Source organism: Crocodylus siamensis, chromosome 6 (genome assembly GCF_052110815.1).
Source record: "Crocodylus siamensis isolate JL-2025a chromosome 6, ASM5211081v1, whole genome shotgun sequence".
Classification (NCBI taxonomy): domain Eukaryota; kingdom Metazoa; phylum Chordata; order Crocodylia; family Crocodylidae; genus Crocodylus; species Crocodylus siamensis.
The window spans coordinates 5,804,340-5,831,493 of NC_143400.1; the positions used below are offsets into that span (position 1 = coordinate 5,804,340).

Consider the following 27,154-nt stretch of genomic DNA (forward strand, 5'->3'; position numbering starts at 1 on the left):
CCCCCAGGAGAAACCCACCTGGTCCAGCTGCTTCTGTATCTTGCTCTGCTGCTCCGTGACTAGTTTAAGCTTCTCAGCATCAGCCTCAGGAAACTCCCGCCCGGCCTTCTTGGCGGTGCGCTGTTTGGCGCACAGCGCCTTGCGGGACTTGCGGTGGACACCGATCTGCTCCTCCAGCACCTTGAGTTGCATCTGCAGCAGCTGCTGCGTGTGGAAGAGCCACTCCTCGTACTGCCGCTGGTCGGCCTCGTCTGCAGAAGGGCAGAGGGGTTGAGATGTGCCACAGGGACCGGGGGAGGTCACAGGGAGGAACCGGGGCCTAGGTGGACAGGGCAAGGCCCCCCCCAGGCCCCTTTTCCCACGCTGGGTACTTACTGATAACGCCCTGAGCAAAGGTCGGGGGGTTGGGGCGAGCCTGGGCTGGGTCGCTGCTGCTCCGCTCCTGGGACACAAGGGAAATCATAGAAATCCTAGAGCCATGGGGCTGGAAGAGACTTCCAGAGATCACATCTATTCCAAGCCCTGCTTGAGACTCTGCCCAAACCACCCCAGACAAGTCCATTATCTAAACACTTCATAACACTACCGTCACCGTGCCAGACCCTGCCGCAGGGAAAGCCGGGGCACTGTGGCAGCCAGGATCCAAATTGGCTGTGCCCCCAACCAGAGGAAAGCAAACCCACCCCCAGTCCATACCAGTTTGACCAACAGAGAAATCCCTTCATGCCCCAATGCGGCATCAGTCTGACACTGACTGGCGAGGCAAGACCCTCAAGCCGGGACCCTCTGGCTTTGGTCCCAGCACGAGCACCGGTGCAACCCACTCAAAATCCCCCCAGGAGAAAAACTGGCATCCACATGCACACCTACATGTTTTGGCACCCTGCGGCCCCACGCTGCCCTGCCCTGGCATCTCCAGGCCAACACCCCAATGGGAACCCGGCATCACAGCTTTACAGGCAGCTCAGTGCACATCTGGGTGTCAGGGCCAGCTAAGTCCCAGATGCCCCAGAAACCCAGGCCATGTAATTTGTGGCAGAGTCCCCCAAGGGAGATGGCACCGTGCTCACCTGCCCACTCCCAGCCAGGATATGGTTCTGCATCTCGGCCGTGGCCGGGGCTCCTGACAGCCGCTGGGCCAGCAGGGACACCTGTTGTCTGCGGGGCCAAAGCAGATGGACGCATAAGCAGAGGCCTGTGGCATTTGCCCACTCACCTGCCCACCTGCTCAGCACTTCTATGGTCCTACCTGTTCATGCCGGGGGCCACGCCAATGCTGCCCTGTGCCATCACCTTCTTGATGCCCTTCAGTGCCACCATCTTTGCCTTGGCAATGGGGTCCATGATGTCCTCAGCTGCAAACTTATCTAGGTCTGCAAGGAAGGAGCTGCTCAGCCAGCGTCCCCCTCAGGAAGGCCCAAGCCCCCCCCACAGACTCAGGGACCCTCACCAGCCATTACCACCAGCAAAAGCCCCTGCGCCCCCAGCCCCTACCTGTGTCAGGGAAGAAGCTGTTGGCCAGTTGCTGCTGCTGCTGCTGCAGGACGAGTTGCTGCGGCTTCAGGCTCAGGCTGGAGGGCTGCACCCCAGCCAGCTGCTTCTGCTGGGCCAGGGCTGCAGGGACTGCAGAGGGGGCCACGAGTGCATGAGGCGGGGGCTGCGCCAGTGCCATGTGGGTGCCCAGGCCCTGGCCCTGGCCCTGTGGGGCCCCTGCCAGGCGCTGCTGTGCCATCAGCTGCTGGGGGGCCACCAGGCCCTGTTGCCGTGCGACCAGGCCCAGCTGCATCTGTGGCCCCACCAGGCGGGGAGCCTGTGTTTCGTGGGGCTGGGGCTGGGACTGGGACTGGGACTGGGGCTGGGGCTGGGGCTGGGGCTGAGGCTGAGGCTGGGCTGGCAGCATGGTGTGCGAGGGCTGCAGAGGCGCGGTGCCACTGGGCAGCTGGGCTGACAGTTGCTGCTTCTTCTGCAGCTCCTTCTTCTCATGCTCCAGCAGGTCCTCAATGAGCAGCGGCAGCTCACTGGCCACCAGGGAACTCTCCATTTTGTCCAGATCATCACCTGGCGAGTGCTGGGTGTTGGCCAGGCCCAAGGCACCTCCATCCAACTCAAACTTCTCCAGCAAGGTGCTGCCTGGTGTGGCTACCTGGCCAGGCACCAGCCCACGCCCAGGGCTGGCATAGGGGTCCTTGTCCGAGCCAGGGGCGGCAGAGTGGCCGTTGTCAGGGAAATGGCCCATGCTGAGCCGCGCTGGCCCTGCACCCTGACTCAGGAGGGCCTGGCCTGGCTTGAGGTTCAACCCGAGGGTAGCAGCCACTCTCTCAGCTCCCTGGAGAGCCTCGGCCTTGATGGGGCCCGGGGGCCGGTCAGGGCCACTGGTAGTGAATTGGCAGGGCGATGTCTTCAAGCAGCCTTCCTCCAGCTTGGGCTTGATGTCTGCTGGCAGTGGGCCCATCTTGGCCTCCAGGACACTGCCCTGTGCCTTGAAGGCGGGGTCAGGGGCTGGCATGGGCCCAGAGGGGCAGGAGGCAGAGGACAACCCCATGCCCGGAGCTGGCCCTTCCTTGACCACCACCCTTTCTGCCCCAGGGGGTGCAACCTCCTTGCGCTCCCCAGCACTGGGGACCCTCGGGCCAGGCGTGGGCGGCCCCGTCTTGAGCAAGGCCTCACGCTCGGCCTTCTCATTGGCTGACTCCACCAGGCGCAGATGCTCATTGAAGATGTCCTTCTTGTCACCGTTGTCCAGCTCAGGGTCAGTGTAGGCCAACAAGTCAAACTCATCCCCGTTTAGCAGGTCATCTAGGTGCGGGTCGTTGGCCTCCAGGCTATCTAGGTCGTCATCACCCTTGGCCACATCGGGGTCCAGGCTCAGGTTGGCCAAGTCGTCATCCTCTAGGTCTTTGTGGGAGTCAAAGTCGTCATCCAGGTCAGGCTCCACTGGGACGTCACACGGCAGCCGCCCGCCCTCCAGCCCCAGTTGGCTCCTGCTGGAAGCTGAAGCTGAACCTGCAGCGGGCGCCGCAGCATCATCCTTGGGGCCCTCAGGGCGTGGTCCGGCACCAGCAGACGACAGCGGGCGAGGGGGCACATGTGGCAGCTCCAGGCTAGCCGAGGGCAGGGGCAGCGAGGGGCCTTTGGCGAGAGGCGGGTGGTGGCTGTTGCTCATCTCAGCCCCCTGTGAGGATGCAGAAGAGGGCGGCAAAGGCACCGGCATCTTCTGGGGTTGCAAGACTGGGCCACCCAGCACCGCCGGCTGCATGGGCAGGATGGAAGTGCGAGCAGATGGGCCGGAGGTCTCATCACCGGGCAGGAAGAAACGGGGCCTGGCAGGGGGGCCCTGCTGGGCAAAGGGTGGCCCCACAGCCCCAGGAGCCGCTTTCTGCACGTTGTGACGCAGCTCGATGAACTGGGGCCCGATAGCACCGGGCGAGGCAGGGAGTGGCTCAGCAGGGCCCGGCATGCGCGTGGCCAGCCCGCCCACAGGGGGGCCCAGCGCCGGCCGCCCGAGCTCGTGGCCCGGTGGTTGCTGGAAGCGGGTGGGCACAGGTAGCCGTAGGGCTGCGGCTGCCTGCTGCTGCTGCCATATCTGCTGCTGCTGCTGCTGCTGCTGCGGTGTGGGCCCCGGGAACACGGCGCGGGGGTAGAACGTCTGCGTGGGTCCCACTGCCGATCTGTAATGCACAGCGGGGCGGGCGCTGGGTGGCGGAGCACCATCCCAACATCCGTCTCCCCAACCCAGCAAACTGCTGGAAGACTCCATGCCCCGCAGGTGGGCAGAGACGGCACAAGGGGCAATAGCCAGGTACTGCTGGGGTCTCTCCAGAGCCCCTGCCCACCACTGTGCTCAGGGGGCAGTGATGGGGGGCAGGACTCCTAGGTTCTATCCCCAACATTTTGGGGGATACTGAGCCCACTCCGAGTGCAGGGGGACGGGAAGGACACTGCAACTGCTGACCCCAGAACCACCGGTGAAGCACCTGGCCCCCAGCCCATCCCATGCAGCTGCCCTTGCCCCTACCCGGGACGTACCTGCCATTGATGTCCATGGCGGAGGGCGTGGCTGACGGGGGTGGCCGGGCCAGGCGCTCATCCTGGGCGTAGGTGGCCGGCACCGGGGCTGGACCGGACAGCTTGGTGCCACCAGGCACTGTGGGCAGGCTCCCCAGGATGCTCTTGTCCTGCGCAGGAAGAGGGGTAAGCTCGGGTGCAGACCCCACAGAAGACTCAGCCCCTCCCAGTCCCTGATGCTCCCCTCCCCCAGCTAGAGCTGAGCTCCCCTCTGCAACACAGACTCAAGGGTTCCCCCGAAGACTCCCCCCAGCAGGGCCTCCCTTCCCCCATTGCACCACGCCAACGCCAGTGCCCACCCTCCCAGCAGCCCCCAGTTGCACCTGCACGGGCTGGTATGGTGCCATGCCCCGGCTGAGCTGCTCAAAGGCCTGGGAGCTGGTATCAGGGCCCCAGGCTGCTGGGGTGGAGCCAGCTGCAGCAGCCGCACTCTCTTTCTCCTGTCGCAGGTTGTTCCTCTGAATTTGCTGGCGGATGAGCAGCTCGCGGAGTCTCTGCCGCTGGAGGGGGGGGGAAGCATGGTCAGGACACAGACCCACAGCCTGGCAACAACCCCCCAACAGACATGGACATACACATGGCTCAGGTACGGGGTACCACTCCAAGGGACTGTTAAAACAGTTTCCTCTCTCTTGATTTGTCTATGGGAGAGATGCAGAGCATCTGGCTCCCAACGCCAATGCCACAACTACAGGGACAGGAGCCATCGCCTAGGCCTGGCAGCCTCCCACCAGGCTCCCCCTCACCTCTCCCCTCCCCAGGACCCCTGGGTCCTGTGCCCAGCCCTGCCTCGACACACCCTGGAGAGGAGCACGTACAGCCCTCACCTGCCGCTGTTTCTCCAGCTCCGACTGGCTCATGCTGTTGAGGGCACCCTCCTGGCTGATGGGCAGCTCCGGCAGCTCCCGGCTGGGGGGCACCGTGATGCCTGCCACAACCTCCTCCCTCTTGTCGGTGGATGGCACCAGGCCCGGTCGAGGCAAGTAGCCCAGGCCGACATCCTGCTGCTGCGGGGCCTGCTGGGGGAGCACCGATGGGGGCCGCAGCGGGGAGAGGCTGTAGGTCTCAGGAGTGGCGCTGCCTGGCCCCAAGGGGCTGCCGGCCTGGTGGAAGCTGGGCGAGGAGGCATAGCTGGTGCTCTGGGGCTTGCCCAGGGCCTGGCTCGGGGCAAAATGGCTGTTCATCCCATGAGGCTGGTGGGAGGGGGAGCCCTTAAGCGGCTCTGCGACCGAGGGTGGGAAGGTGAAGCGCATCTGGGCCTGGGCACCAGGGAAGACGCTGGCACCAGGTGAGCGGATGAAGGGGGGCTGTTGACTCCCTGGTACCTTGGCGTGGGGCTCGGGCTGTGCTGGGGGGAAGCCCCCTCCAGCTGGAGCACTGTGCGAGATTGGTACCGTCTTGTAGCTGGACTCCGGCATCTGGGGCCGGGGGGGTTTGTGTAAAGGAGCGAAGGGGTCCCGGGACTGGGGGCGGGATGGGGGCCGGGAGTAGGGGTCAGGTGACTGGAAGCGGGGGGTGACGGGCGACTGGCAGAAGGCCTCGGTGGACAGTGGCCGGGGTGTGAGGGGTGACTGGGAGCTGGACTGGGACTGGGGGCTGGCGGGGACCCGGGAGAAGGGCTCGGAGGGCAGGGAGCGGGGCGGGAGGGCACAACAGCTATCGGGGGGCTGCGGCCGGGGTGTCAGGGGGGGCTGGGCATAGGGGTCCGAGTAGCAGGGCACCGAGGGTGACTGTCTGTAGAGGTCAGGGTGGCTGGGGGGTGAGGGGACCAGGGGCTGGGGGTCCGGGGCCCGGTGCACCAGCCCTGGGCTCTGCGGTTCTACCTGAGGGACCCGCGGGGTCAGGGGAGCTTTGAACACATCTGCCACCTTGAGCTCTGCAGAGAGGTGGGGACCAGCTGGGGAGTCAGCGTAGGCCAGGGCTGGGGCATACCCGGGAGAGCATACGCCCAGAGCCCCTTCCTCCTTCTTGACCTGCAGCCCTGCTGCCTCCAGGCCCTTCTTCTGCTCCCCAAAGGGCGGGGGTGAGAGCAGCGGCTCCGGGGGCCTGGCCCCAGGGCTGCCTGGCACCGAGAGATTATCCAGAGAGCCGCTGGGGCACCGGGGCTTCAGGAAGGTGTCCGGGGTGGAGGGCTGGTGCCGGGGGGTCCCGGGTGAGGTGGGGTGGAACTCGGGCTGGGGGCCGGGGGCCGGCCGGGGTGTGGGCAGGAGCTGCTGTGGGGGCTGGGGTGGGAAGGGCTGGAATCCAGAGCCTGCTGTGGGGCTCTGGCCCAGGGGAGAGGAGAAGCGCGGCTCCAGTGGGTACGTGGAGGCCACGGTGTAGGGGTCGTGGGAAGGCACTTGGGCAGGGGACTGGGGCGGGAGCTTGAGGAAGAGCTCACTGGGCGAATCGGCTCCCCCTCCGGCGCCTGCGGGCTGCTTCAGGAAGCCGTCAGCCGAGGGGGGCAGGCCGGCCGCACTGTTGACGTAAACAGGCTGCCCACCGGTGCCAGGGGGCTGGGCGGAGCTGGGCAGCGCCCCTGGCTGCATTGGGATCCGCAGGTGCAGTGAGGGCCTCTCAGGCTTGCGCAGGCCCTCCCCTTTGGTCTGCTTGTTGATCTGGCTCTCAGCCTGCTGCAAGGGGGACAGTGCGGCACAAGGTCAGGGCTTGTGGGCACCCCCACCTCCCTCAGTCTGCTTGGGCCACAGAGCAGGGGGCAGGGCCTCGTGGCAGCTCCCCAGGTGGAGCGCTGGCCTGGGAATCGGCCACTTCCCAGTGTCCTCCCGGCCAGATGGGCAGTGGGTCTGCCCCTACCCCAGGTACGTACCTTCTGCACCTTGTTAATGCGATGAGCTGCCCGATTATCTTTGGCCTTTTGCTGCACAGGAAACACATGCATTTTTAGAGTTGGGCAGGGCAGGCAGGGGTCCCCACCCCCACGCCGGCACGCAATCGGGGACTCACCAAGTAGGGCGCTTTGTCCGTGGCAGGCACCTTCCTCCACAGCTTCATGATCTGCTTGCAGCGGCTGGACCAGTCTGCAGGGAGGCAGAGCTCAGTGTCAGGGCCACGCCTGGGTCGAACCACAGGGGCCTTGTGGAGTTGTGTCCAGACCCACAGGGTCAGGAGCAAGGGGAGGGGTCAGGGAGTGCACAGCCATAGGCCTGGTGCCCTCTCATTTCCCTGCCAGCCTCCTGCCAAAGGCATACGGATAAGGAGCTCCTCAGCAAGTGAGGAAGCGACAGAACCAAGGGAACTAGGGGTAAGGCTTTCCCCATCTCCAGTGACCCTGTGCCAGGCCCATGCCCCTACTGGGCAGAGCTGAGCCTGGGGCCTACCTGGATAGTCCTGCTTGAGGCTGGGGAAGTTCATGTTGGCATAGAGCACGGGTGAGATGGTGGAGAGCTCGCCCAGCTCCTCGTCCTTCTCCCAGCGCTGCAGGCTGCGCTGGTTGTAGGAGAGCCCGTCACCCTCGCCCTCCGTGGTGGGCGTCGTGGGTGTGGAGGGCGTGGTGGCAGCAGAGCTGCTGGCCCAGGGACTCTCTGGCTCGCAGTGCTCTGGGCTGAAGAAGCCACTTCTCTCCCTGTGCAGGGGGAAAGCAGGTGGCTCGAGGCAAGGTCCGGACTGCCCCCAACCCAGGTTCCAAGCACTGGCTGCGGATGCCTCCTGGGTGCCTGTGTCTGCTCCATTCCCCTCCTAGACCCAGGGCTCCTCCCTGCCCTGCCCACCTGTTGTCCAGGAAGGGGGACTGGCAGACTCCGGAGTAGGTCTCCATAGGGACAGCAGAGGGGATCGATCCCAGAGAAACACCGCCTGTGGGGAGGGGGAAGGTGAAGGCATCACAGGCAGGCACAGCCGGACACAGCCCACAGCCTCCTGCCTCCCTGGGGCAGATGCTAGGCACAAGAGGGCCCTACAGAACCTGTAGATGGTGACGCTCCCCCCCGCCATCCCAGGGTCACCATGGGGAACACACTGCACAGAAGGCAACTGTGCCCCAGAGTGGGAAGGGACCCAGGAGTCTGGCCCCATTCATGCCATGTGGCTGCCCCATTCCAAACCACACAGGGGTACAAAGGCACAAAGGCAGGAGAAGGGGCAGGCAACCCCCTACCCACCCTGTCCAGGCAGCTGCAAGTCGCCCTGCAGGAAAGGCCTCTGTGGGAGCTGAGTCCGGCTGGGGTCTCGCCCCGCCACGCCGGCCTCCAGCCCTGCCGCCACGCAGTTCAGCTGCTGCTCCCGCTCGGCGGAGCCCAACACATCCTTGAAGAGCTGCTGCACATCCTTGCTCTCCATCTTGGGCAGCTCTGTGGATGGAGGGCACAGACCATGACCCCAGAGCCCCTAGACCGCCAGGCTGCAGGAAGCGGACCAGCTCCTGCCCCCATCCCGTTAGCACGTGGGAGTGGCCTGCACACCCCAGGGGGGCACAAGCTCAAGCTCCGGGCCCAGCCAGAGAGGGGTTGATGTGCCTGCCAGGCTCTAAGGCCCCTCCTCAGGGATCAGGCCACTGCGGTGGCACCGCAGCCTGAGGACTAGAACCAATGCCAAGGCTGTGCCGGGACAGCAACCGGCTCCGCCACAAGGCAGAGGGGAGCACACGATGGGGCAGCCTGACCTTCCATGGGGATCCTGTCGAGGTCGGAGCTGAGCGCGCCCTCACCCGGCGTCGCTGGCTTCTCAGCATCCCCGGGATCCGGCGAGTCCTTTGGCTCCTCTGCCCCTGGGAGGGATGTGCCCGTTGCCCGTGTCAGCCTGCATCCACTATACTGCCAGGCTCCCCCTCACCCCAAGATGTCATCCCTGCCCCCAACAGGCTACCCCCCCTCAGAGAGACCCACAGACCCCAGCCTGCACAGGAGCTCACCCAAGTCCTCGGCTTTTGCCTCTGCGTCCTTCGAGTCATCCTCCTGACCCATCACGGTGCTACCATCCATGCTGTCATCCCCTGGGGGCAGCAGAAGAGGTGCTGAGTTGGCATGTGGGCAGGTCCCTTCCCCAGCAGCACAGGGGAGCACCACGCTCCCAGCGCTGGCAAGCCAGAAGGGGCAGAGCTGGCCGTCTCTGCCCCCATCTCAGCTGACACACCCAGGCCTTACCTCTCAGGTGAGTGGGGGCCTCCTTCCGGTCTCTGGGCATGCCCTGGAGGGCCCCAGGCACACTGGGGTCCACCTTGGGTCGGGGAGCGCCCTGGCCAAAGGAGGGGCGGACGGCTCCGTCACCCACGCCGCCAGCCGCCAGCAGGGCCTTCCGGCTCATGTCCATGAGTGCCTTGCCAAAGAACGCTTCCTGCCGAAGGGGGAGCACACGAGGCACGGCCTGGAGTAAGCCTGGAGGGGGCCCGGCCCGCACCATGACTGCCCTGCCCACACCCCCACGCTGCAGAGCCCACCGCCCCATCCCTACCTGCAGGTATGGGGGAAACATGTCCTCCAGTTTGCTCTTCTTCCTACCCCGCCGCTTCTTCTTCTCATCACCCTCGGTCGCCCCTGGCTCAGCAGCACCCTCAGCTGGGATGTCCGCCGGCGCCCCTGCAATGGCAGCCATGCTTAGGATGCCCTCAAGTGGGGCCATACACCTGGCTTCCTCCTGACAAGGGGAGCCCTGGGCCACCTCCCAAGCCTGACAAGCTCCTTAAGCCCTCCATGGGGCCACAGACAGAGTAGGGCAGTGGGGAGGACACGGACACAGTGTGTGCAGCTCCTACCATCCTCAGGGTGTCCCTCAGCGCCCAGCCCCTCGCGCCCCGCCTCTGCCAGCACAGCCGGGCCTTTCTTCGGACGCGTGTGAGACTTGCGCTGCCGCACCATGAAGCCACCGATCCCTGCAGGGTGGGAAGGATGAGGTGGGGGTTGTGGGGGGGGACCAGGGGGGTCTCCTCCATAGAGCCCAGTGCCAGGAGGGCACCACAACAAGGAGCCTGGTCTGCCACGCCCCCAGGCCCACACTCACCAGGGCGGTATGGCTTCCGCTTCCTCTTCTTGCACTCCTCAAGGTCCTCCAGCCCCTTCCCCGAGTCCAGGTCAGCCCCACCATCCCGGTCAGGGCTGGCAGAGGCTTCCAGCTTGATCTCGCACTCCATGTGCTCCACGCCCACTATACAGCAAAGGGCAAGATGGAGGGCTGTGGGCCATTCCTGCCTCTGGCTGGGGGATGGTGTTCAGGGTCCCTGTGCCAACCCCCATCTTCCCAGGACCTCAGCCACGTGCCAACACTGCACCAGGCTCATCTGGACAAGCCCATGCCTGTGCAGAGCTTCCCCAGAGACACTGTTGAGCTCCCAGCCACATCCCTGGATCCTCCTCCTCCCTGGACCGACCCCTGCCAGCTGCAGACTCTTGTGCCCAGCCCCTGGTGCTCCATGGGGTCAACCTGGACTGAAGCCCCAGGCAGCAGGGGCCCACACAAAGCCTCGCACCTTCAGCCTTCAGCAGCTCATCCCCTTCCAGGTCCCCCTCCTTCTTCTCATCAGGGCCCAGGGGGTCGCTGCCCTCCAAGCTGCCCTCCCCGTTGAGGGCCCCTGGCCTGGTTTTGCGCTGCCTCCGCTTGTGCAGTGGGGACATGGTCAAGTTACGGAGCACGGCCATGCCAGTCTCGGTCAGCCAGACACCCTCGAAGCGGAAGTACTGGGGCTCTGCAGAAGGGGCAAGGGGCACGGGCTGCAGCTCCGGACGCCTGGGTTCTTGGGCCAGCTTTGCCACTCCTCCAACCAAGCCTGCTCCTGTCTGCATCCCAGCTGCGCCCTTGCCAGTGCTGGGGCCATTTCTAGCTTCCACTGGGAGCCGACAGCTCGGACACTTACCTGGCTCCTTCATCTTCACCGGGGTGATCTCTGTGGGGGCCACAGGCACTGGGGAGGTAATGCACACACCAGTGAGTCCCCACAGCTTCCCTGCGTACCCCCCTCCTCCACAAGCCTCATCCCCACTATGGGCAGGGACCCACCGATGGGCTTGACAACGTAGGGCTGGCAGGCACTGCAGTCGAAGCCCTCATCTGCCGCCTGCTCCACCTCCTCCTCTGTGAAGAGGTTGTCACACGAGGCGTGGAGCCACCTGCAGAGACAGCATCAGGGGAGAGTCTGCCATGAGATGCGCATCCTGTCTCCACTCCCACAGCCAACCCTCAGGCTAAGCCAGGCCCAGCCCCAGCCAGGGACATGTCTTTGGTCCCAGGGCACCCTCAGACCGAGGACCAAGGAGCCAGCAGACTTACTGCTGCAAGCGACTGCCTAAGGCAAGGCAAGTCAAGCCCCAAAGGCTGCATCCACAGGGGCTTTGTAAGAGCTACTCTGCCCCCCACTTGCTGTCCTCAGAGCCCAAAATCAGGCTCTAGAGTCAACAGCTGTAGGTACAGGGCCACCAACTCAAAGTCAGTGAGAACCTAGGACCTTACCACAGGCTACTGACTCTGAAGCTACTGATAGCACCAGGGCCAGGCTGGGGGAAGCACGAGCTTGAAGGCAATGCCCGCAGCATCAGCTGGGCTGTGCCAGAATCTGCATTTCCCTGGAAGTTCCCATGTCCCCCAGGAAACACCGCTAGATCCACAGAACCAGCAGCAAAACCAGGGCCTGGCAGCACAGAGCGCTTGTCCATGGCTACCCCCAGGGGAGAGGGACCCATGCCTCACCGATCACAGTGGCGGCACTGGATGAGCAGGTCGTCTTCCACGTATTTCTCCCGGCAGACAGGGCAGGTGACTAGGCTAGCACAGGGGCCGCAGTGCGTGTAGTTGTTCTGCCATTCGCAGTGGAAGCCAGGCGAGGCCGCCCCACACTGCACGCAGCACACGCACCTGCCAGGGACAGGACGGGATGGGGTCAGCGCCGATTTCTCACCGCAGCCCCTCTCGGTCCACCATGCCCTGCACCCCACCCCTGCAAGCTGGCAGCCGTGTCTTGGCCCTCAGCCTGCAGGCAGCTCCCACAGCGCCACGTGCCAGAGACCCAGCTCCCCTGGCCTCACCACTGCCCTCTCAGCAAGTCTGCAGGTACCCAAGGTAGGGGGGGGACCAGGGTAGCAGTGCTGCTAGGGCCCAGCCCAGCCCCACAGGGTGGGGCAGTGGCTCACCACTTGCACTTCCAGCCGCCCTTAGGCACGGTCTGCAGCGGCGGGTCCAGGCAGTAAGTGTGGTAGCTGACGTCACAGTCGTCGCACAGCAGCAGGCGTGAAGGGTCTGAGGCCTTGCCACAGACCTCACACACAATACACTCGACGCAACGCCAACCCTTCAGCAGCATCACTTTGGTGATCTGGGGGCAGGGCAGGGCAATGCTCGTGAGATGGCCCCGGCAGGGTGGGAGGCCCAGGCTGCTGCCTGCTCTGCAGGCCTGGGCTCCGGAGAGGCCCACTGGGGGCAGGAAGGGCGTGGTGGTGCAATCCTCTCCCCCTGACACCAAGAAGCAGGGCACCTGACCTAGGGTCCAGCTGCCCACTACCTCCGGGGCCACCTTACCTTGCTGTTGACACAGTAGGGATGGTAGCACTGGGAGCACTGAGAACAGGCCAGCAAGTGCCCCTCAGCCCCACGCCCAAAGCTGCCGCACACCACGCACATGTCCTGCGGGAGGAGGGAGTTGTCAGGGAGGTGGGGCAGAGCTGTAGCAACCCCCCAAGACAGCACCTGGCCCAGCCCTACCCTCACCTGCATGAGAACGAACTTGTCCGTGTTGGAGAAGAGCACAACGGTGTTCTGCATGGTGTCCTCGTCCTCCTCATCGTCCTCCTTGCTGGGGGAGCTGTCCACGTCTGCCAGCTGGACACAAGGGACAGGGGCAGCATAAGCAAGACAAGGCCAAGGCACCCTACCCACCATAACCAGGAGAGCCAGGTGCCCTCAGCTCCGACACCCGGGCACAAGCTGGACGAGCACCTGGGCTCCTCTCCCCCAAGTCAGGCAGACGCTAGGACAGAGGGAGCACCTCGGCCTGACACACAGGCAAGAGATTCTTTGATACCTGAAGAGACAGGCCTGGCTTCCCACAAAGCACTGCACTGGGGGCACATCCCACCCGCCCCCAGGCTCTGGCTGGAGGTATCGGGGTGGAGGCAGGATCTCAGCCGACTAGCAACACCCTAGCCCAGGACAAGGCGCCCAGGCTTACCGCAAGGGTCTCGATGGACGAAGTGGTCGACTTCAGCCGGGCACGACCACGACCACGGCCCCCATGGGACCCACCGCGGGGGCGCCTCCTCCCGGGGAAACTGCTGCTGCGACCCTAGGGCCCAGGGGAGGATGGGGGTGCAGTTACACAGGGTCAACTCCCAGCCAGGTCCCAGTGCCATGAGATGCAGCTCCTCGGGCGCCCGGAGCAAAGGGGGCCCCAAACCTGCATCCTGGCCCATGTCAGGAAACAGACAGGGTACTTGGCTCTGGGGGTGCAGGGAGCCCAGCCTCCCCCGGATGATGCCCCAGCTGGCAGTGTCAGCACAATAGGGCAGAAAGAGTCTGATCTGGACTGGGACCCAGCAGGCCAGCATGTGGACACCAACCAGGCTGGAGGTGGAGGTATGAGCCCCCAGATGTCCCCTTCCCCACTCACCTGCTTGATTCTGGACCTCCCAGGCGAGCTGCGCCGCCGGCCCTTCTCGCCTTCACCCTTGGCCCCAGAAGTTGGCTCAAAAAGCAGTGAGTCGTCTGTCTCAGGCAGTGAGTCGGTGCCAAGGGGTAGCAGAGCAGCATCGTCCTTCTGCAGGCTGATATCGGTGGACGTCATGCCCAGCTCCATGGAGAGTGAACCCCCGCCCTCAGGGTCAGGTGAGCCCAGCAGGGGCTCTGACCCGGGGAAGCTGCTGCTGGTGTCGCCCTGGCTCAGGTTGGAAATCTCATTGACAATGTCCGACTTGATGAGGGCCGGCCGGGGCTGCAGGGCCGGAGGCTCGGGGCCACCCTCCTCACCGCGGCCCAGCAGCTTCGTGCCTGCTCCGCACACCTCCATGGGGGTGGTTGGACCCAGCTCCTCAGGCTCCAGCAGCAGGGGTGAGCCCTTAGGCTCACTGGCAAAGCTGACAGGGGTCTGGCTGGACTCCGGGTCCCCCACGCCACGCAGCTCCTCCAGCCCATCCTCCTCGCTCAGCTGGGGTGAGCAGCGCCCGCTGGCCCCTTCCCGCTCCAGCCTTGGCGCCTCCCCTTCCTCATCCTCCTCTTCCTCTGCCAGGCCTGGGAAGGGCCCCAGCACCGGGGCTGGGCTAGGCTGAGCTCCGTCCCCCGAGGGGCTGGCCAGCGCCCTGGCCTCCGGGGTCGTCTCCATCTCCTCCTCCTCACTGCCCTGCTGGGCTCCCTCATGGGCCAGTTGGGGGGCAGGGGAGCCCAGCAGGGGCGCCACGGAGGGTGGCTCAGCAGTAGGTGGTGAGGGCGGTGGGGCAGGGGAGGCGGCAGGAGGCTCCACGTCCATAGAGATGCAAGGGCTGCCCGCAGGCTCCAGCCCGGGGGCAGGGGAGGCGGGGGTGGGGGCAGGGGTGTGGGGCTCCACTGGCAGCTCGGGGGCCACATCCTCTTTGGCATCTGGAGGCAGCTCCTCAGGGTGAGCAGGTGACACGGCAGCGAGGTCTGGCGGGGAAGGAGACAGGAACAGTGATTGGGGGGGGGGCACCACACAAACCCCACTCAAAGCACAGCTCCCAGCATGCCCTGGAGCAGCCTGGTGTATAGGCCCCCTCCCCTGGTGGGCCTGCCCCTCACCTGGGGGTGCTGGGGGCGAGGGCGCCGGGGTCACGGTGGGGGGCAGTGGTTCCAGCTCCACCTCCACCTCCATCACCTCCTCCTTGGCGGGAGCCTCTGGGGCCAGGGCTGGGGGCTCCTCAGGTTCTTCTGCCTTTGAGTCTGGGTCTGGCTCTGGGCCTAAGGTTAGGGTCAGGGAGGGTCATTGGGGTAAACCCCCCGCAAGCCCCAAGCACTAGGTCCCACCAGCAGGGCCCAGGTTGCTTGCCAACTGCAGGACCCACAGCACCCCTAGTGCTCTGCCAGGCTCCCCTCACACCACCAGGGCAGGGGTGCTCACCCTGGTGCCCAGGCCTGACCCCTGACCCTACCCCGGGTCCCTGCTCACCGAGCGGCTTGGCTTCGTCTGCAGCCGGCAGCTTGTCCTGGGGTTCTGCTGCAGGGCTCCTGGCCTGCGGCAGGGGTGAGGGCACAGGTGGGTCGTGCCCCGCTGGGGACGGGGGTGCGGGGGGGGCCGCCGAGTCGATGCACGCCATGGGCAGCGGTGAGCTGGAGGGACAAGGCAGTGCAGGTGGTGAGTAGCATTCCAGAATACCTGTCACCGACCCTCACGCCCCCCACCCTCCGCGGCCTGGGGGGGGCAGCAACCAGTTATCTGCCCCCCTCTCTGTGCTTCAAGTTGTAGTCTGGTGGCCCCCCAAACCCTGTTCCCCATGGGCTGAGTCCCACCAGCATCAGCAGTCCCAAGACACAGCAGAGGCCCCCCCCCCCACTTAAGTACTCACTGCTGGTCGCATGGTGGGGCTTCGGCTTCACCCGCCTGGCTGCCCTCCGTGCTGCGGCGCCGCTGCTCTTGGCACCCCTCACACACCGAGTAGTTCTCGTACCACTGGCACCCAGGGTCGAGAGCTGCTGGCCGCTGCCCGCAGTCTGAGCACACCCGGCAGTTCTGCATGCGAGAGACGGACATGCTCAGAGCAGCCATCTGCCGGGGGGGAAGGGGCATGGGGCTCTTCCCCTCCAATGGGGCTGGCTCCAATCCCACCCTGCAGTGCCAGGAAGGCTTGGGAGCAGGGCACAGAGCCTTTCCTCTCCAGGGTCCTGGGCTCCAGGCAAGCAGCTGGCATCTGGTAGCAGGGGCACCCCCCGCACACCCACCTCCCCGGGGCTCACCTTGCATTTCCAGGAGTCGGTTGGGAGGCTCTCGATGGCAGGCTTCATGCAGAAGGTGTGGTAGCCCTTGTCGCAGGCCTCGCACACCAGCATCATGGAGTCTTCGCCGGGCTGCCTGTGGGACGGGCGTTGCTATCAGGGCTGGACCTGGCCGCCGGGCAGCTCCAGCCCCCCAGGGGAGCCCCATGTCCCAATGGGATGCGAGATGTCCAAAGGTACTGGTCCATGCTCACACAGCCACACTGGGCACCACCAGAAGTGAACCCAGGAGTTCGCTTCCACCCCATCTCCCTTCCCCAACCATAACTATCCTGGCTTTGCTTCCGCAGCTGCAAGACTAACCCAGGAATCCTGCCTCCCAGCCCCACACCCCGTCAAGAGGCAGCGCAGCCTGGGCCGTCCCCAGGCCCACAGTGGGGGTCCACCACCTACCTGCAGGTTTGGCAAACTTTACACTCGGGGCACTGCCAGCCAGCGCGCTTGCGGGGCGTGACAGTGATCTCCAGGCAGGCGCCGTGGTAGTGCAGCCCACAGCTGGTGCAAAACAGCAGGTCGCGCAGCTCGCCTGGCCCATCGCACACCACGCATCGCGAGTCCTCTGGAGGGGAGAGGCAGCTGTGACCCCACCAGACCCTCAAGAGGCACCCCTGGCCTCATGCTCACTCTCCACCTGGCCCCACAGATGCAGACACCCACCCAGAGGCCTGGCAGCACCTACTGCAGGCCCTTCCCCCAGTACTCCCCTACCCTCCAGCTGCATGCTTGCATCCCAGACTGCTAGGAACAGAACCAAGGAGTCCGGGCCCCCAGCACCCCACAGAAACCACTCAACCCGCCCTGCCCATTATCCCAGCAGCACTCACCCATCTGCGCTGCCTCGGCTAGGTGTTCTGGGCACAGGAGCCGGAGGGTCTTCATAGACTGGAAAGAGCCGCTGGCAGCCGCACAGGGAAAGTGGTAGCGCCGCAGACAGCCCTCCGAGTGGCACTGAAGGGTAGCACCCATCCTCTGACAGCGTTCACATTTCTGCAAGCAGCCGGGAAGCCAGGCCAGGTCAGGGACAGATGGATGGGCCCCCGACTGCCTGCCAGGAAACGACCCCCACGGGTCCTGAAATGCAGCCACTTCTGCAGTGGGACAATGGCTGCAGGACACTGCCTGGCCAGAGATACGGCCTGATCTCAGCCCCAGAGCGCTGCGCCCATCGTGGGGGCTCTCAGAGTGAGAGAGGCGTCAGGAAAGATCCCCCTCCTCTCCTGCCACACTGGACATGTACCACCCTCCAAGGCAGCTCTGCCTAGCCACACCCCGCTCACCTGTGAGATCCCTGAGAAAACAGCTTTGTCCACATCATTCAGCCCTGCTCCGTCTTGCCGCTGCACCCCCACCGACCAGGCTGCACACCAGTGGTGAACCCAGCAGTGCCCTGGCACCAGGGAAGAAAGCATTAGCCTCCTGGAACCCAGAGAGGGACTTCTGGACCTCCAGGGGCCAGAGAACAAGGATGGAGAGCAGGGGGCTGAGGATCACTGGCAGGGGAGAGAGGCTTGCCCCCCACTGCTCACCCGTCGGCTCCGAGATCTGTCTCAGCGTCACCCCTTCTGTGAAGCCGATCTGGGACAGGTCATCCTCAGCGGCTGGGACCTCGCCAGGGCCCTCCTGCCCCTGTGGCTGCTCCGTCCAGGTGGGCCCTGGCTCGAAGCGCCGGAGCTCCCTCTGCCCCAGCCGGCTCCAGTCCCCACAGTTGCAGAGGGCGCAGCGCCAAGGCAGGCTGCTGGGGAAGAGACACAGAAGACATCCAGGCTCAGCCCTGATGCTGTGGTCAGAAGCCCAGCTACCCCTTACCTGCACAAAGCTGTCATCCCCAGAGCTGGGTGCACCCCGCCAGGCCCCCATAATGCTAAGGCTCAGCCCAGGGGTGTCCCATCTCCTCTCCCAGCTGCCCACGGATCCCACAGATCCTAGCCAAACGGCAGGGACCCGCTCCCCCCAGGCCGTCCTCGCCCGCTCTCACCTGCAGGGCTGCGGGGGCGGCTTTGTCTCAGTGCTGCCTGGCTCCCGTGCAGCAGGCACCACTTCCGGGGGCTTCAGCGGATCTCCCTCCACACTGCCCTGCTCCTCTGAGGACGCGGCTCCGTCGGCTGCCAGGAGGGACCCACCGTCAGGACCCACCCGTGGCTCAGAGCCAGTGGAAGCCACTGGGCATCAGGGCTGGTCCCCGAAGGCTCCTTGGAGTCCCCTGGACCTCCAGGTGGGTCACGCTAGCCGCATCCACTCCAACCAGGGCCTGGACTAGTCTTGGGACTGGGATGAAACCCTGGTGCACCAGGACACTCTCTCCCCACCCCTTCAGCATGCACACCAGGCTGCACTGGTGCAACTGGTCCCAGATCACAGGAACCAAACCCAGCATTGTGACCGTCAAACATACTGGCTCCATCCCCTGGCATCTCTGACACTCATGGTCCCTGCCCAGCCCAGGAGCCCCGGGCATCTCCCGGCCCCTCACCTGGCGCCTCAGAGTCTTTGTCCTCACTGGGCGGCTTCTGCTCATCCATCCCGCCACCTGCTGTCCCTCACAGAGAGGCCTGCAGCTGGGGGAGGGGAGGGGGGGGACACGTTAGCTCCACCATGGTCCCAGGGCTCTGATGCCACCGCTCCCAGCCCCTGGCACAGATCACAGGGGTCACGGGGCATCCACCTCTGGGCGACTCAAGTGGTTCCTACCACTCAAGGGGCCCCAAAGCAAGTGAGTTGGAAGGGCCTCAGTCCAAACCCTGGCAAAGGAGAGTCAGCTTCTTGCACCAACTACCACAGGCCCCAGCCGGCCACACACCCAACTGGTCCGCAGCACCCCTGCCCCACAGATCCCCCATGGGACTGCCCAAGGGTTGTGTGGAAACAACCCCAGGCCCTCTCACACCAGGCACGGCCCAAACCCACCGCCCCAGGCAGGAGCGAGCTCCCTGGCGCGTGTCCCTCTCTGCTCCACTGCAGCAAGGGGCTGCCCTGGTCATGGCTGCAAGCACCCGGGGAAGAAACCCCGGTCAGGGCCTGGGCGCCAGCCATGCAGGAGACACACCTGTGCACCCGAGCCCTACCCCTACCGGCTACAAGGCCGTGCCCCGGGCACAGCACACGCTGGATCCCCTGGATGCTGCGTATCTGGGGCAGCTTCTCCCAGCAGGCGCCGCCGCACGGGGCCGCTGGCGCGTGCAAGGCCTGACCTCAATTAAAGCCCGGGGGGAGGTGCAGGGCACCCCACAAGCTGGCTGGCTCAGGCAGAGGGAGGAGCCTGCCTAGGAAGCAGCAGGGCAGCCCCAGGGGCTAGCGGTCAGCACGGAGGGGAACTGGGACCTGGGGAAGAGCCCGGCCCTGGGAGAAGAGCCAGGACGCCTGGGTCCTACCCCTGGCTCCCAGAGGGGAACGCGGCTGCGTCTGGGGTGGAACATTCTTGCAGGCACCTCGTGGTGGTGCAGAAGGGGCCTCAGAGGGACCGGGACAGAGCCAGGCCCCGCCACGCGTGCACTGGCCGCCCGGGGGGCTCAGGGTGCAGGCACCAACTCCCAGCTGCCGGGGCCACAGGGCTCAGCACGTCCCCCAGGCCCTGGACTGGGGGCCAGGATGCCAGAAGACCCCCCGGGCGAGCGGGGCCCTGCTCTGGGGATAACGACCCCTGGGTGGGGCAGGGCAGGGGCTTACCCCCGTGTTTGGGGGACGTTGGGGGGGCGGGGCTGCACCCTCCCGCCTGGCCACCCCCCGCAACACGCCCCCGCCCGAGAGCGGATCCCAGGGTCCCCCCAGGGAAGCCACAGGCCCTGGGGCAGGGGTCACGGCCGGGCCCTGGGGGTCCCAATCCCCCGCGCTGCCCCCGGGGGCGCGTCCGCATCGGCAACAGGTGGGCCCAGCGGTGCAGCCCCCCGCCCCCCCGGCCGCGGCTCCGCATCAGGCCCATGTGAACGGAGTGGCCCGGAAGCCACGGAGCGCGCCCCCCCACCACTCCGGAGTCACTCCTGCCCCCCCCGCCACGCCCGCGCCCCCCCCCCCCGCACAAAGGCGGCTCCGTGCACACACCCCAATGCGGAGCCGAACCGGAGCGGAAATGCCGGGGGGGGGCGGGGAAGAGGCAGCGAGGCACCCGCTTCTCTACACCCCCCCCAATCCAGAACGGAACCGGAGTGAAAACGAAGCGGAAATGGAGCCCAAGCAGCACCGCGTGGGGGGGGGGAATCGCAGGGGGGGGTTAAGGGGAGGACACGGGGGCACCCCACACCCCTCCCCAATCCGGAGCGGAACCGGAGCGGAAATGGAGGCGCGCGGGGCCCCGGACCGGGCCGGCGGGGGGGGGCCGGGATGGGGGGCGGGATGAGGGGGGGTCGCGCCGCTGCCCCCTCCCGCCCCCCGCGCGCGCCCCCCCCGGCCCGGCCCGGCCCGGCCTTACCCCGTCACGGCCCCGCGCTGCCGGAGGCCGCAGCCATTTTCGGGGCCGAAAGGAGTCCGCGGGGCCCGCGGGCGGCGCCGGGCCGGGCCGGGGGTCACGGGGCGGCGGCGGCGGCCATGGCGCGGCGGGGGGGGGCGAGGCGCGGCGGCGCTACTTGGCGGGGGGCGGGGGGCAGGGGGGCGGCGCGCGGGCGGAGGGACACGCGGCGCAGCGGCCCCGCGAGCGGCCGCGGCGGCGGAGGGAGGGGAGGGGATGTGACGGCAGCGCCGCCGCAGCGCACGCTCCGCGGGATCCCTCCGCGCCGCTTAACCCCCGCGCTGCCGGGCCGCCGCCGGAGCCTCAGTTTCCCCTGCTGTCAAATGGGGCCGCGGGAGCCGCTTTCGGGAGGGTCCGTATTGCTGGCGGGGGGAGGCAGGTGACCCCCACCCCGCTTCCCGGCCTGCTCTCCGCCACCCACTCAGCCTCCCCTTCGGTCAAATGGGGCTGGGGGAGTCACCTTGGGGAGTGTCTGTATTGCTATGGGAGAGGCCTGCTTGCACCCCACCCCCGCCGCTGCAACTCCCCGGGGGCAGAGCAGCGAGGGGGCTTCGGCTTGCTGGGAGCAGGACAGGGTCTAAGCTGCGTGGATGAGCTGATCTGCTCCCCTCCACCGTGGGGGGAGGGCACCAGTAAAGCCCGCGGGGGCCTAAATCCCTGGCCCTGCCCCTGCTTCTGCCAGCTGCAGCCCCCCAGGCTTGTGCCCGCCCCAGCCCCAGTGCCCCCGCTGCCAGGAGGCACCAACCAGCACCTGGGAGCTCCCCTCTCTGCCATGCTCGGGCTCTGCTCGGGGGTCTCTCCCCCAGCCCTTCCTGCCCCAGAGCTGGCGGGACCCCCCGGGCACATGGCTGCAAACAGCAGGGGCCGGGCTCCTAAATCCCCTCGGCCACTCACGCATTTCCACCAGGGAAGCGCCCGCAGCACGCACACCCCCACAGCCAGGCCCTGCATGCCCCAACGCCTCGGCTGGCCCACCGCTCCAACTAGGATCGAGCTGGCTCTGGGTTTGGGATCTCGGGTGCTTGGCTGGGGCCCCCACATGGTTCCTCCTTGGACCGAAGCAAGGTGGCGGGTCCATGACGCCAGCGCCGTGCCCCTGCTGCAGCATGGGCACCCAGACAGGGCACCCCTCTGACCTCCCTTCCCTCTTGCAGGGTCCCTCTGCCTGCCTGGCACAATGCAGGCTCGTACCTGTGCCCACGGCTCCGGGTGCAGGCTCTCTGCAAACTCAGGCAGGACCACTGCCCCAGCCCTGTTTTCACAGCTCCCTCCACAGCCCTGAATGGGAGACCCGAGTGAAAGCCGAATGCAGCCCCCCCCCCCCACACACACACACCCGCCGTGCTTGGAGCCTGGGGGGGCACAGGCAGACAGGCCGTCACGGCTGCAGACCCCAGGGAGGGCAGAAGGATGCTGGGAAAGGCAAGGCTGGACGCAGGGACAGCCCCCGGCTTAGCACTTCCCTCGCCCTTGGCTCTCCTGGGTTCTGCGGGGGGATTAGTGGAGCCTCCATCTGCCACGTGCGCTGCGCTGGGCCTGGGATGGCGGTGCCGGGCAGGCTGCCAGCCAGGCCCTGACCCAAAGGGAACTGGTGCTGGTGGCAGCTGCAGCCCCACTACCAGGCAGTGGGTCTGTCCCTCTCCCAGCCCCTCGGTGCAGGGCCTGTAGCACTGTTGCCTGCTGCCCTCAGCTCAGCCCGTGGCCCCTGGTGGATTCTTCCACCCCTTGGTGCCACAGTTTCTCTTCCAGGACTTAGGACCATGCACCAGGGGTGACCTGCCTGCTGCAGCCCAGGCACAGGTCCACTCCGGCTCCCCCCACAGCAGCTCAGGGGGGCTTGTGGGCCAGTCCCCTTCTGCAAGGCCCAGGGGCTGAGGCTCTCTGCATCCCCCTGGCTCCCCGTTTGTTCATTTGCACACAGATGACGGAGCCCTTGACTGCCCCAGGCCAGGCCTAACATCACCATCACAGAAGCAAGGCCTTTCCTTTGCCCACAGTGGGGGGAGTTACCCAGACCCCTGCACCCATGGGCCCCTTGGGGCCAGGGCTGTGTCACTCAGCACAGGACCACCCCCACCCTGCATCCCTGCCCTCCCCAGTTCAGCCACTGGAGGGCAGCACCCCCGGGACCTGGGTCTTGTGAGGCTGCAGCTAGTGCTGGGGTGGAGCTCTGGGGTCAGGGCAGGAGGCCCAAGCCCTTCACCTGCAAGGGGCAGACCAGCTGCTGCAAGGGCACAGCAGGGCTCTGCCTGGTGCCAGCTGCCAGGTCCCCTCCCCCAGCCCCAAGAGCCCATCTATTTGCATTCACTCCATGCCAGCACCTTGGATGGCAGCGTCTCAATGTTACTGCCTCTTTGCTAACGATATAATTGAGGTGATTAGGAGTAATTGGCCTCTCATCTAGCACTGGGACCCAGGCATCCCCAGTCAACTATGCCAGCTGGTAGCCCTGGCTGGCACCCATGGACAGGAGCACCCCCACAGCACAGGAATGCGGCCAGGATGCCGGGGTTCTGCACCCAGCTCTAGAGACGAGCTCGGGGAGCCAGGGCTCCTGGGGTCCCTTCCTAGCGCATTTGGGAGCCTGAACAACTCATCTCTGAAGCAGCAGATGAGGACCAGCTCGCTGGCGTGCGAGGGAGCCCCTGCCCACGTCACCCTTGCCCCCCAGTGATGACATCCAGGCAGCGAGGCTCCTTCCACGTGGGTCGTCCCTGCAACAGGTGGGCCCAGGACCCATGCAATCTTCCTCCCCCAGCCCCAGGGCGTTTAACTCAGCACTGGCACCCACAGGGGGCAATGCCCACAGCCGCACTGCCCTGACCTCTTCCTCCAGGTCCGGCCCACAGACTGGGCAGAGGGTGCACGGTTTGCTTACAAAACAAACTTTAATCAGTCCCATTGAGCCGTCCCCGGCTCCCACGACAGCGCCACCCTCTCACAAGACACGGCCCAAACAGCCTGGCCCCCGGCACAGCCCGAGCTTCAAGTTGATTCATGTCAGGAGAATTAAGGCCACCAAGGGCGAGTCGGGGGAGCAGGGAACTGTGACCAGACTGCATGCTCACACATGTGCGTGGTCAGACACCCGCTATAAATAGAGACCCCCAAACCAAACCCAACTTAAATAGACCCAGCAGCAAGGCCCCATGGCATGAACTGGGGGCCCATCGTTGCTGCCAACAGCCATGTGCAAAACGGCCACCCGGGGCGGGGGCCGTCCAGTGAGGTACAGTGCGTGCGGATACCCGTAGCTCCTCCAGGCCGGCAGTACCGGCCCATGGCTCTTCTCCCCCAGGGCAGAAGGAAATCTTGGGCAGGGGCAGCAGCATGCACCCCTGGCAGCAGGGGCAAGGGGCTCACATCAGGTGACAGTTGCGCTCCTCGCCGTAGGAGTTGTCCACCCGGTCAATCTCCTCGATGATCTTGGTGAAGATGCCCTGCGTCACCTGGGGGTGGAGGGCAGACACATTGCAGGGCACAAGGGGGTCTTGCTGTATGAACTGGTGAGGGCCAGAGGGACCCCCTGTCCTGCCCATCACATGGCAGGGCTCTTCCTGCCCAGGGTGCTGGGTGGCAGGGCCCAGAGGCCTCGCAGCACCAGGCAGCTGCCTAGTGCCAGCAGCCCATGCCTGGGACGACGGCCCCAGCCCTGCAAGGGCTGCAGGCAGCGCTGGAACAAGTCCAAGGACCCTCGCTCTGCAGAGTCCTCACAGCACACAAGCTTCTCCACACTCCTCCCTTCCCCCCCACAGCATCTCAGGGTCTGTAGCTGCCCCACATGTGGGCTTCGAAGCCCAGTCGAAGGACGTGCTCCAGGCTCCCTCTGCCCCAGCCACAGCTGCCGTGTGCCAGACCTGGTTCTCCTTAGCAGATGACTCCAAGAAGATGGCGCCCCAGGAATCCGCTAGCTTCTTGCCCTCATCCGTCTTCACTTCCCGGCTGAGGACACGCAACAGGGAGCAAGGCAAAGGGCTGGTGAGGGGAGCAGCCCCCCCACCCTGGGTACCAGCCTGAGCCCCGGCAGGGAAAAATCAACAAGACCCAGGGCCGGCAGGATGCGAGTATTGCTCCTTACCTCTCCAGGGACAAGTCTGCCTTGTTCCCAACCAGCACCACGGGCATGCTGCAGAGGAGGAGACTGTCAGCAGAGCGTCTCGGGCAGCCCAGCCCACACTGGGAGCCCACGGGGTGGCACTGGCTGCACCCACCCAGCTCTGCCAGTGAAGTGCTGAGCTGGCAGCAAGGGGCTCCGGTGGGCCGCACTGTTGTGGGGTACTCTAGGACTGCCCCCAGGAACCAGGCCAGAGCACAGCCCGCATTGTGCCCTGGATCCAGTGACAGGCAGCACCAGCACCCTCCCTGCCACGCCAACATCCCCTCTGGCCAGGAGCCATGACAGGTGCAGGAGGGGCCACGTACCGCGTCTTGCCCCGGCTCTCATACAGCTTGTTGTGCAGCGTCTTCACCACCTGGAAGCTGCAGAGGGACGGGCAAGGGGTTACTGTGCCCAGGACAGGGCCTGTGACACCGGGCACCCACAAGGACCCTGCTCCGCTCGGCGAGTCAGACGCTTTTCTCTCCCTGCCACTCACCAGGCCTGGCTGCCTCCCCCCCCCTGCCCCGACAATGCTGCAGAGCTGGTACAGCCCCTGCCCCAAGGCCGCTGGCAGCTCGTGCTGGGACACGCAGTTCTCAGAGCCAGCACTGGGGGGGACAGCTGGAGGGACCAGCCGGAGCCACTCTCAGGGCAGTGGAGATGGGGAAAGACCCGGGTCAGGTTCATGGAGCCCCGCTGCTGGACAGCTGCCAGGTCTGGGTGGTGGCACTCACAGCTCGCGTCTGCAGCCCAGGGTCAAAGGAGGGGCAGGCAGAAGGGCAGACCCGGCAGTATCCCCCCCACGCACCCACTGACCTGCGGAGTGAGGTGACCGAATACACCAGCACGTAGCCGTGGATGCCGATGACAAAGGAGTGAGGCAGGATGGTGTACTCATCCTGGCAGGACAGCAGAGTCAGGTGCAGACCAGGCTGCTCCACGCCCTGCCCTCCCTTGGGCCCTCTCCACGCGCGGGGCCAAGGCCAGCCTTCCAAACCGCGGGCACGGGAAAGCTGCCCGGCGCCCTTGCCCCTCCCTGCCCCCGGCCTCACCTGCCCGGCTGTGTCCACCAGCTGCAGATGGAACTCGTCCTTCCCCACCACCAGCATTTTGTTGTAGGCTGCAGAAGGCACACATGCTCATTAGCATGCCCACATGGCATGTGTCCAGTCCCTCATGGACCCCCACATGCCCATGACTGCCCCCAAGCAAGTGCAGGGCTGGGGTGGGGTGGGGTGTGGACCCCAGCAAGACCCCAGCTCCGAGGCCTTCCCTGCAGGAGCGAGATGCACGCAGCATCACCCCAGGGCTGTGGCGGGCACTGCCTGCTGCTGGAGGGGCCCTGTCCCCCCAACAGAGGCAGCACAGAGCACGTGCCCCAGCCCCTCCTGCATGCCATGCTCCACGCACACAGGGCCTGCGACCCCCCACACCAGGCAGGAAGAGGCTTCTAGGCAGGTGGGGACAGGATAGGCAAGCTGTCACAACACGACAAGCCAGCGGCAGGAAACACCGCACGCAAAAGCCACCAGCGCCTGCCTGGCCCCTTCCCACCCAGCCCGAGCAGGGTGGGGAGTGCCGGCAGCCCCACAGCTCCCGGGCGCCTTGGCAAGGCTCTCGGCTGAGGGCTGGGGAAGAGACTGTGCCATGGCGGGTGGGCTGCCCACGCAAGCACCCCCAGCGAGAGCACATGGGCCCCAGGCCCAGCCCCGCCTGCACTCACTGCTTTCCACCGTGGGGTCATAGCACTCCAGGAACTCCCCCTCCACGAACTGATGAGCCAGGGAGGTTTTGCCTGGGGAGAAGACCCCAGACCCTCAGCGCCGGCTGGGAGCCAAGCCCCCACCCCCAGCCAGGACCCCGCAGCAGCTCCGGGCGGGGCGGGAACCACGATCGGTGCTGGGAGGGCTCAGCACCCGCCCGGGGCTCGCCCTTGCTGGGATGCAGCCCCCTCCTCCTCCCCCCGCCCGCGATTTGCGCACACGTGTGCACACGCCCAGCCCCGGCTCCTCCCCGCCCCGTAGCCGCGCGTGGGCGCCCCGCGGGGACTCACCCACGGAGCGGTAGCCCAGGATCACCACCTTCCTATAGCGCACCAGCGGCATGGCCCGGCGTGCGGGGCGGTGGGGATGGGGGGACAGAGCGGCGCAGGCGGGCCCGGCAACCCGAGCGATAAAGAGCCCGCCCGGGCGGGGCCGGCGCAGCAACCACAACATCCCGCGGCTCACGTGACCACAACACAGCGCGGCGGCCGCTCCCATTGGCCGCCGGCCGGGAGGCTCCGCCTGCAGAGGGAGGAGAGGGCAGGGGGGGCGAGCGCGGCGCATGCGCGCTGGGGCGGCGGGCTCCATTCATGAAAACGGAGGGAAGGAAGCGGGGCCACGTGGGTCCTACACACTCACACACGGGCCACGTGGAGCCGGCCCCGGCCCGGCCCGGGGGTCCTGCGTGGCCCGCCCCGCTGGCGTTCCGCGCCCCTCCGCACGAGGACCCGGAGCCGGGCGGCCCCTGCAGCCCCCCCGGGCCGGCTCCAGCTCCGGCTCCGCCCAGCGCGGGGGGTGGGCACGGGCCGCCCGAGGGCAGGGGCGGGAGACACCGGGCAAGGAGGGCCAAGCTGCGGGCGCCTTCCCGAGCCGGGGGCAAGACCATCCCACCGCGGGGCCCGGGCAGTGTGGGGAGCAGGGCACCGCCCAGCCGCT

General features: G+C 66.4%; 2 protein-coding genes across 7 annotated transcripts in view; both read right to left on the minus strand.

The window, feature by feature from the left end:
• KMT2D (lysine methyltransferase 2D) overlaps window positions 1-20,522 on the minus strand; it is a 31,934-nt gene extending 11,412 nt beyond the window's left edge. Inside the window, exons 1-39 of one of the 4 annotated variants that reach the window (XM_090055886.1) lie at window positions 20,321-20,522; window positions 18,389-18,473; window positions 17,894-18,020; window positions 17,445-17,650; window positions 17,196-17,305; window positions 16,743-16,905; window positions 16,312-16,477; window positions 15,880-15,994; window positions 15,492-15,655; window positions 15,095-15,255; window positions 14,728-14,886; window positions 13,589-14,595; window positions 13,151-13,264; window positions 12,691-12,801; window positions 12,502-12,606; window positions 12,117-12,298; window positions 11,677-11,841; window positions 10,990-11,099; window positions 10,847-10,894; window positions 10,463-10,678; window positions 9,997-10,140; window positions 9,752-9,868; window positions 9,451-9,575; window positions 9,144-9,333; window positions 8,912-8,992; window positions 8,663-8,767; window positions 8,163-8,351; window positions 7,773-7,857; window positions 7,383-7,627; window positions 7,009-7,082; window positions 6,872-6,922; window positions 4,893-6,677; window positions 4,389-4,565; window positions 4,027-4,175; window positions 1,495-3,668; window positions 1,250-1,373; window positions 1,071-1,158; window positions 376-442; window positions 19-251 (exon numbers count right to left, since the gene is read on the minus strand). In XM_090055886.1, the coding sequence (XP_089912012.1) occupies window positions 19-251; window positions 376-442; window positions 1,071-1,158; window positions 1,250-1,373; window positions 1,495-3,668; window positions 4,027-4,175; window positions 4,389-4,565; window positions 4,893-6,677; window positions 6,872-6,922; window positions 7,009-7,082; window positions 7,383-7,627; window positions 7,773-7,857; window positions 8,163-8,351; window positions 8,663-8,767; window positions 8,912-8,992; window positions 9,144-9,333; window positions 9,451-9,575; window positions 9,752-9,868; window positions 9,997-10,140; window positions 10,463-10,678; window positions 10,847-10,894; window positions 10,990-11,099; window positions 11,677-11,841; window positions 12,117-12,298; window positions 12,502-12,606; window positions 12,691-12,801; window positions 13,151-13,264; window positions 13,589-14,595; window positions 14,728-14,886; window positions 15,095-15,255; window positions 15,492-15,655; window positions 15,880-15,994; window positions 16,312-16,477; window positions 16,743-16,905; window positions 17,196-17,305; window positions 17,445-17,650; window positions 17,894-18,020; window positions 18,389-18,437 (9,681 nt within the window). In that variant the 5' untranslated portion in view covers window positions 18,438-18,473; window positions 20,321-20,522. Of the gene's footprint in view, window positions 1-18; window positions 252-375; window positions 443-1,070; window positions 1,159-1,249; window positions 1,374-1,494; window positions 3,669-4,026; window positions 4,176-4,388; window positions 4,566-4,892; window positions 6,678-6,871; window positions 6,923-7,008; window positions 7,083-7,382; window positions 7,628-7,772; window positions 7,858-8,162; window positions 8,352-8,662; window positions 8,768-8,911; window positions 8,993-9,143; window positions 9,334-9,450; window positions 9,576-9,751; window positions 9,869-9,996; window positions 10,141-10,462; window positions 10,679-10,846; window positions 10,895-10,989; window positions 11,100-11,676; window positions 11,842-12,116; window positions 12,299-12,501; window positions 12,607-12,690; window positions 12,802-13,150; window positions 13,265-13,588; window positions 14,596-14,727; window positions 14,887-15,094; window positions 15,256-15,491; window positions 15,656-15,879; window positions 15,995-16,311; window positions 16,478-16,742; window positions 16,906-17,195; window positions 17,306-17,444; window positions 17,654-17,893; window positions 18,021-18,388; window positions 18,474-19,953; window positions 19,973-20,320 lie in introns of those variants that run through there. The other 3 variants (XM_090055887.1, XM_090055884.1, XM_090055885.1) reach the window with 3 other exon arrangements.
• A 116-nt stretch (window positions 20,523-20,638) lies between these two features.
• On the minus strand, window positions 20,639-26,994 carry RHEBL1 (RHEB like 1). 3 transcript variants are annotated; one of them, XM_090051833.1, is made up of 8 exons: window positions 26,509-26,994; window positions 26,179-26,250; window positions 25,508-25,575; window positions 25,272-25,354; window positions 24,779-24,835; window positions 24,435-24,482; window positions 24,214-24,298; window positions 20,639-23,805 (listed from the first exon to the last, which is right to left on the minus strand). In XM_090051833.1, exons 1-8 carry the CDS (start codon window positions 26,804-26,806, stop codon window positions 23,716-23,718), a joined length of 801 nt encoding a protein of 266 aa, XP_089907959.1. In that variant the 5' UTR covers window positions 26,807-26,994; the 3' UTR covers window positions 20,639-23,715. The 3 variants fall into 3 exon arrangements, with proteins under 3 accessions (XP_089907959.1, XP_089907958.1, XP_089907960.1); XM_090051832.1 differs by lacking the exon at window positions 20,639-23,805 and having other exon boundaries at window positions 23,937-24,298; XM_090051834.1 differs by lacking the exons at window positions 20,639-23,805; window positions 26,179-26,250 and having other exon boundaries at window positions 23,937-24,298.
• Between the last annotated feature and the right edge of the window lie 160 nt (window positions 26,995-27,154).